The sequence below is a fragment of the Cebus imitator genome, unplaced genomic scaffold (genome assembly GCF_001604975.1).
Source record: "Cebus imitator isolate Cc_AM_T3 unplaced genomic scaffold, Cebus_imitator-1.0 Scaffold159, whole genome shotgun sequence".
Classification (NCBI taxonomy): Eukaryota; Metazoa; Chordata; class Mammalia; order Primates; family Cebidae; genus Cebus; species Cebus imitator.
In genome coordinates, this window is record NW_016107474.1 from 5,498,051 (window position 1) to 5,506,337 (window position 8,287).

The 8,287-nt window shown below is 52.2% G+C and overlaps 1 protein-coding gene across 4 annotated transcripts in view; it reads right to left on the bottom strand.

Annotated features, from left to right (window-relative positions):
* CA5A (carbonic anhydrase 5A) overlaps positions 1-7,706 on the bottom strand; it is a 53,485-nt gene extending 45,779 nt beyond the window's left edge. For 2 of the 4 annotated variants that reach the window (XM_017543704.2, XM_017543705.2), the window contains exon 1: positions 7,432-7,705. In XM_017543704.2, coding sequence (XP_017399193.2) covers positions 7,432-7,651 — 220 coding nt within the window. In that variant the 5' untranslated portion in view covers positions 7,652-7,705. Of the gene's footprint in view, positions 1-7,431 lie in introns of all 4 variants that reach the window. The other 2 variants (XM_017543703.2, XM_037743934.1) reach the window with 2 other exon arrangements.
* Positions 7,707-8,287: the final 581 nt, after the last annotated feature.

The window sequence follows — 8,287 nt, forward strand, 5'->3', positions numbered from 1 at the left end:
CAGGAGGCAGAGGCTGCGGTGAGCCGAGATCGCGCCATTGCACTCCAGCGTGGGTAACAAGAGTGAAACTCCGTCTCAAAAAATAAATAAATAAATAAATAAATAAAAATAAAAAAATAAATAAATAAAAAGACTGTTCCATTTAATCCCTTTTAAGAACTGCGTTAGCTCAGGCCTGTGAAGGCAAGGACAGGAGCGGAGGGCAGGAGTTTGAGAGAGGTCTCAAACTCCTGGCCTCAAATGATTCTCCTGCCTCTCTCAAAGTGAGGCAGGAGTCTCTCAAAGTGCTGGTATTAGAGGCATGCACCACTGCACCTGGCCAGGATTTTTTATTATAATGAACAAGGATTTTACTGTGTTTATTATCTTGTAAGTAGCTTCTTTTCATTTAACACTGTGAACTCATTTTGTCAATAAAATATATATATATATATATATATATATATACACACAATTATTTTTAATGGTATGTTTCCATTGTATAGTTATGACACAAGTTTTTTTATTGTACTTTAAGTTCTGGGGTACATGTGCAGATCTTGCATAGGTACACACGTGCCATGGGGGTTTGCTGCCTCCATCCCCCTGTCACCTACATCAGCCATTTCTCCCAAAGTTATCCCTCCCCAACCTCCCCACCCCCTGCTGTCCCTCCCCTAGCCCCCCAATCCCCAACAGACCCCAATGTGTGATGTTCCCCTCCCTGTGCCTATGTGTTCTCATTGTTCAAAACCCACCTATGAGTGGGAACATGCAGTGTTTGGTTTTCTGTTCTTGTGTCAATTTACTGAGAATGATGGTTTCCAGGTTCATCCATGTCCCTACAAAGGACATGCACCCATCATTTTTTATGGCTTCACAGTGTTCCATGGTGTATATGTGCCACATTTTCTTTATCCAGTCTATAATTGATGGGCATTTGGGTTGGTTCGGGTCTTTGTTATTGTAAACAGTGCTGCAGTGAACATGCATGCACACGTGAGTTATGACACAATTTTTAAAATCCATTATTTGGTGATGATATTTAGGTTATTTCCAACTTCTTGCAATTAAACAAAGCAGGGATAAATTGCTGTCCTTTCCCTGTTTTCTCATCTGGATTACTTTCTTCTTACAAACTCCTAACCACAGAATTGCTGGGTCAAAGGGTGTGTCCAGCAGAGGTCTAGAAAACAAGGATAAAGATGTATAGCCCTGGCCAGATGTGGTGGCTCACGCCTGTAATCCCAGCACTTTGGGAGGCTGAGGCGGGTGGATCACCTGAGGTCAGGAGTTCAAGACCAGCCTGGCCAAAACCCCGTCCCTACAATAATGGAAAAAATAGCCAGGCATGGCGGTGCGTGCCTGTGGTCCCAGCTGTTTGGGAGGCTGAGGCAGGAGAATCGCTTGAATCTAGGAGGCGGAGGTTGCAGTGAGCTGAGATTATGCCACTGCACTCCAGTCTGGGTGTCAGAGCGAGACTCCATCTCAGAAAAAAAAAAAAAAAAATGATGCTGAGGCTTGTTGGAAATGCTTCTCCCACCCAAGTTGAATGGCTAGCGAATTGTGTTTTGTTCTTTTTTTTTTTGAGACGGAGTTTTGCTCTTGTGGACCAGGCTGGAGTACAGTGGCGTGATCTCTGCTCACTGCAACCTCCACCTCCCAGATTGAAGCGATTTGCTTACCTCAGCCTCCGAGCAGCTGGGCTCAAAGGCACGTGCCACCACACCCAACTAATTTTTTGTGCTTTTAGTAGAGACGTGGTTTCACCATGCTGGCCAGGATGGTCTTGATTTCCTGACCTCAGGTGATGCGCTTGCCTCAGCCTCACAGAGTGCTGGGATAGCAGGTGTGAGCCACCGCGCCTGGCATGGATTTTTCAAGAGAAAAAGACAAGATGAAAATACAGATGTTCAGGTAGGGTGTCCCAAAGCTCAGGTGTTGTCAAGTATTATTTTTTTTGCGACGGAGTCTCACTCTCTGGCCCAGGCTGGAGTGCAGTGGTGCAGTCTTGGCTCACCGAAACCTCCGCCTCCTAGGCTCAAGAGATTCTCCTGCCTCAGCCTCCCGAGTAGCTGGGATTACAGGTGCCCACCACCGTGCCCGGCTAATTTTGTATTTTTAGTAGAGACGGGGTTTCTCCATGTTGGCCAGGATGGTCACAAACTCCTGACTTGAGGTGATCCACCTGCCTTGGCCTCCCAAAGTGCTGGGATGCCAGGTGTGAGCCACTGTGCCCAGCCTTGCCAAAGAATGTTTTAAGCTTTACACATAGTGCGGCAGGGAAGACACATTTGTGGGCCGAAACCCCAGCTCCCCGTTCCCTCTCGGAGTTACTGGACACTTTAACTACCGCCTTCCCCCAGGGTCGGTTTCTTCATCCGCAGGAAGGAGAATAAGGGGGTAGAATCACAGAGGCTCTGTGGAGTGGAGAGGCTGGCTGGCAGCGGCGAAGGTCTGGAACGCCTTCCCGTGGGTGACACACATGCAAGATGCCCCCGCCTTACAGCCCAGCCCCAACGCCCAGCCCCAACGGCCACACACAGAAATAAGTGCCCAAAAGCACTGACTGAGCCCCTTCGGCGTCCTGCACATGCATCCCGTTCTCTCTCATGCGATGGATGAGTGGGGACGCGGGAGCGGGTGGCCACAGCGGGGGGCCTTTGTGTCTCCTTTGTCCCAGCATCTGCTTTAATTTAGAACCATACCAGCAGCCCTGGGCTCCCATTGTTCTCTTTAAAGAGCCCCTCTGAGGTCGGGAGTGTGGTGCGTGCCTGTAATCCCCGGTACTCGGGAAGCGGGGGCAGGAGAAGCACTGGAACCCAGGAGGCGGAGGTTGCAGTGAGCTGAGACTGAGCTGTTGCACTTCAGCCTGGGCCACCAGAGTGAGACCCTGTCTCAAAAACAAGCAAAAAAAAAACAGCTGGGCGAGGTGGCCGACGCCTGTAATCCTGGCACTTTGGGAGGCCAAGGCAGGCGGATCACCTGAGGTTGCAAGTTCGAGACCAGCCTGACCAACATGGAGAAACCCCGTCTCTACTAAAAATAATAAAATGAGCTGGGTGTGATGACGCATGCCTGTAGTCCCAGCTACCTGGGAGGCTGAGGCAGGAGAATTGTTTGAACCCAGAGGACGGAGGTTGCGGTGAGCCGAGATCTCGCTACTGCACTCCAGCCTGGGCAACAAGAGCGAGACTCCATCTCAAAAAAAAAAAGAAACAAGAGAAAGAAGAAAGGAAAAAAGCCCCTCTGAGCCCGCAGAAGTCTCCCTTCCATCCAATGGGAAGCATGAATGAGAGCACTCTCCCACCCTCCATGGCTGCTGCCTCCGATTCTCCCTGCCGGGCAGCGGGTGTTTAACCTGGCTGCACAGACCTGGGTGTGAACAGAACCCAAGAGCCGTGGCCGCCACAGAGGAGGCACTCATTTAGGCAGGAAACTCCGGCTTCCCTGGCTCACAGAGACACAGGATGCAGGAAGAGCGGATATTTTTAGGTTCTGTTTGCTGAGCTGCACCAACAGGCCCACCAACGATGAAACACGTGTGTTGAACTCAGTGTCTCTCACCCAGCAAATGGATGGTGCTCCTCGCCACCCGCACAGAGGTGACGCCACCTGAATGCTGAGTAGGCTTCCCATCTGTACACAGCCAACCCTGGGGTGCAGCAAGGTGGGTTCTGTGCTGATTCAACTAGGGCTCTGGTGGGAGCTGATACAAATGCTACCTTTTTTTTTTGAGACAGTCTCGTTCTGTCACCCAGGCTGGAGTGCAGTGGCATGATCTTGGCTCACTGCAACCTCCACCTCCTGGGTTCAAGTGATTCTCCTGCCTCAGCCTCCGAGTAGCTGGGATTAAAGAAGCCCACCACAACGCCTGGCTAATCTTTGTATTTTTAGTAGAGACGGGGTTTCACCATGTTGGTCAGGCTGGTCTCAAACTCCTGACCTTGTGATCTGCCCACCTCAGCTTCCCAAAGTGCTGGGATTACAGGCATGAGCCACCGTGCCCGGCTTTTTTTTCAATCATTCAACAAATATTTACAGAGCTTTTCCTACGGGTCAAGCCCCAGCCCAGGCGCAGGGGACATGGAAGCAAAGACGCAAGGCCCCTCCCCAGGAGGCCAGTATTTCCTCCTAATTCACACAGGTGCAGTCTAGAAAGCGACCCCTCTCCCTGATGCGTTCTCGGCCTCCAGGTGTGATGATGGCTCAGCAAATATCCAGTCCTTTTCCCTTGACCTCCATAGGAGGAGCTATCCCTATCCCCAGCGTCACTGTGTTTGGCCACGTGGTGACCTACTTTGACCATCGTGACATGAGCAGTGGCTTGGAGTATGCGGGCACAGCTGCCTTGCCTGGTGAGTGCCTGCCCTCCCTTGTAAGAAGAACAGGCCTCAGGTGACTGTGGAGGGAGGATGAGGGGTGCAGTGAGCAGGCCTGGACCCACCCAGAGTGGGGAAGCCGGCCCAGCCATGCTCAGCCTGCGAGAGCCAAACCCAGGAAGACTCACAGATACCTGAGCAGGAAATATGCAGTACAATGCCCAAGAATGTGCAGCGGTGTGCCTGGAGAGCTGTTCAGTAAGCACTTCTCCCAGGAAAGTCCAATCTTTCACTTCTTGGGCCAGGGCAGTGGCTCACGCCTGTAATCACAGCACTTTGGTAGGCTGAGGCGGGCGGATCACCTGAGGCCAGGAGTTCAAGACCACCCTGACCAACAAGGAGAAACCCTGTCTCTTAAAAAAAAAATACAGACAGTAATAGAGGACTTTGTTATTCAGCTTAAAACAATAGATTATTCAGACAGAAAGCTAGAAATAAAAATATGAAATAGCTCAGCGTGGTGGTACCTGCCTGTAATCCCAGCTACTTGGGAGGCTGAGGCAGGAGAATCATTTGAACCTGGGAGGCGGAGGTTATGGTGAGGCGAGATCGTGCCATTGCACTCCAGCCTGGGCAACAAGAGTGAAACTCTCTCACAAAAAAAACAAAAAACAAATTGATTTCTAGTGTTTGCCGATGACTGTGATGTAAATATTCCCACCATGGCTAATTTTAAGTTACCAATGTGATATTGCTGATCACAGACTTAGTAGCAGATGGGCACTGCCAGTGCTCTCCCTGAAACATGACTAGAAAACACGATTAAATGATCAAACGATCTCCCTAAAATTATTATTTTTTAGACAGGGTCTTGCTGTGTAGCCCAGGAGTGTAGAGACCCGATCAGGGCTCACTGCAGCCTCAAACTGCTGGGGTCAAGCCTCCTGACTCAGCCTCCCGACAAGCTGGGACAACAGTGTGTGCCGCCATGCCCAGCTAATTTTTGAATTTTTCTATTTTTCATTTTTAGAGATGGGTTCTTGCCATACTGCCCAAGCTGGTTTTGAACTCCTGGTTTTGAGCCATCCTCCTGCGTCAGCCTCCCAAAGCAGTGCCGGGATTACGGGCGTGAGCCGCCATGCCTGGCTCTAAAACTATCCCTGAATGTTTTGTAACTCTTTGACTTTTTTCTCAAGGCCAAACCACCAGTGATTTTCAATCATTTTTAGTAACGACATTTTTTTCCCCTAATGAAATATTCTGCAGAATGTCCATAAATAAAACACCAAAATAGAAGGACGAATTCCTTCTGAAGTTCCAGTGTTCCCTGCTGGGCAGAGTGCGTTCTGCTCTTTGTGGAACTCTGAAATGATGTGGCCCAGCCTAGGGTTGACTGGTAACAGACTGAGGGAGGACCACAGTGTAAATGGGTTTAGGTGCTGACGCGGAATATTACTCTCTCCAGCACAGGAGGTAAGAGGACATGTTGCCACAGTAAGAAACGGAATGCCACCTGCTGCCCACTGGCAGGGCCGTGCGTAAATCAACAGGAATCCCTGCCGGAGCCATGGCAGCAGCTGGCATCCAGCAAGGTGTCCTGGTGCCATGTGCTGTCCTGAGCCTTTGCAGGCCTCAGCTTCATCCCTTATTCCAACGCCTCTGCGATAAACGCCATTATCAACACCCTGTTACGGACGACGAAACTCTGGCTGGGGGAAGCTAAGAAAGTCACAGGGGGCAACAGCCACAGAGCAGGGGGGCCGAAGTTCCAATCTAGGCAGCCTAGCGCTCTCCATGGTCACACTAAAAGTAAAAGAGGGGGCTGGGCGCGGTGTCTGTAATCCCAGCACTTTGGGAGACCTCAGAGGGTAGATTACGTGAGGTCGGGAGTTCAAGACCAGCCTGGCCAACATGGCGAAACCCTGTATCTACTAAAAATACAAAAATTAGCCGGGCATTGCACGCACGCCTGTAGTCCCGGCTACTTGGGAGGCTGAGGCAGGAGAATTGCTTGAACCTGAGAGGCGGAGGCTGCAGTGAGCTGAGATCGCACCGCTGCCCTCCAGTCCCCAGGTGTGGACCCCGACAGAAGGAATGAGTGCTGCTCACTGAGGGTCTGGGGTGGGCCAAGCTTTCTACATGCATTGTGTCATCCTTCCTCGGCCCTGGGAGAGAAAGTGGCCACTCCTGTCTCAGGAGGCGGACATGGAGGATCCAGGGTGAAGACCTGCCCAGGTCCCATGCTGGCAAGCATCGGCAGCACCGCCTCCTGGGGTCTGGCTCCGCAACTCATGATCTTTCTATTTCTTTTTTTTGGGGTGGAGTTTTGCTCTTGTCGCCCAGGCTGGCGTGTAGTGGCGCGATCTCGGCTTACCACAACTTCTGCCTCCTGGGTTCAAGCAATTCTCCGAAGTAGCTGGGATTACAGGCATGCACCACCACGCTCAGCTAATTTTGTAATTTTAGTAGAGACAGCGTTTCTCCACGTTGGTCAGGCTGGTCTCAGACTCCTGACCTCAGTTGATCTGCTGGCCTCAGCCTCCCAAAGTGCTGGGATTACAGGTGTGAGCCACCGCGCCCGGCCAGCTCGTGCTCTTTCACTGGCCCAAACACCGAACTTGCGGAAGATGTGAGTTAGGAGAGAAGCTGGCAGCTGCCAAAGCAGGCTCTGATTCTGCAGAGGAAGCGTCTGGGACCCAGAAAGAGGAAGCACTGCGTGCAAGGTTACCAGGCACTGGCCACGTCGGAGGAGGGGCTGGCCCGGGGCGGTTTCCTGGCAGAGCTGGCTGAGTGGTTTAGGGGTTCCAGGTTTGCTTGAGCGTGTTCTGTGCTGAAGTTTGGGAGTGACCGTGACTGGCTCGCGCAGCCCATTCTGCCGGGACTGGATGGCGAGTCACGCCAGTGCGTCTTGCGGGAACACGGGCTACCCGCCTGCCCCCGGAATCTCACCCTCCCAAGGACCCCAGAAATGGAGGCTAAATGATTCACCCAAGGTCACCAAATGCAAGAGAAACGGAGTGGAAATCTGAACCTACTGGCTCGGGACTGTGCTCTGTCTCTCATCTCGAAAGACCCCGTCAGCCAAGACAAGCATGCAGTCACATCTTGGGAAACTGGAGGCTCTACTTACAGGTGTTATTGCTGGTTCTCTGTGCACAGGGCTGCTGAGAACACCATCGCTCTGGCCTCACTGGACAACTATAGAGAGGACCCCACATCTGCTGGACCAAGAAGGAGAAAGCTGATGTTTTGCAAGCGTTCCTCCCCAGCATCTTGGATATCTGCCCACAGCCTCCGATCCGAAGAGGGAGATGTTCCCTGCCGTCTGTTCTCACTTTGATCAGGACCATGGAGGGTTGGCATATACCCACATCTTTTTGTAGAAACTCATCCCAACCCCTGATCATATTGGTTAAAATTCAACCCGTGCATTTCCCAACTTGTGGGATGTCACTTGGTTTGGGTAGGTGCACAGGGCAAGTGGCCTTTGCTGGGGACAGGCCACTCAGGTCACTGAGATTTGATTGGCAAACAGCGGCACAAGTCCACCAGGGAGCTAGAAAAGCTTTACGGGGCTGGGGGGCTGCGTGAGCACTAGGGAATGACGCAGGGGTGGGGGCGTGTGGACGAGAGCGGAGACCCTGGGGGGCTGCGTGAGCACTAGGGAATGATGAAGGGGCGGGGGCGTGTGGATGAGAGCGGAGACCCTGCTTCTCTCTGGCGTTGACCCTGTGGTCTGGGGCCGTGGGACACTCAATAGCAGGCACAAAGCCATGGTGTGCATGTGAGTAGGGAACGGCAGGCTCAAAAGTACCAGAATGGGGCTCGCCAGAGCGCTGCTGGGTGGCCGGGCCGGGGAGCAGGCAGCGCGTCTGCCGTGGGGGCTCCTGAAATCGCAGAGTCCTCCCTTGCCACAAAATAGCTTCACCCTCACCAGGAGCAAGAAGCCCTGCGGCTTGGGACACCTCCAGGCCATGCTGCTGTCT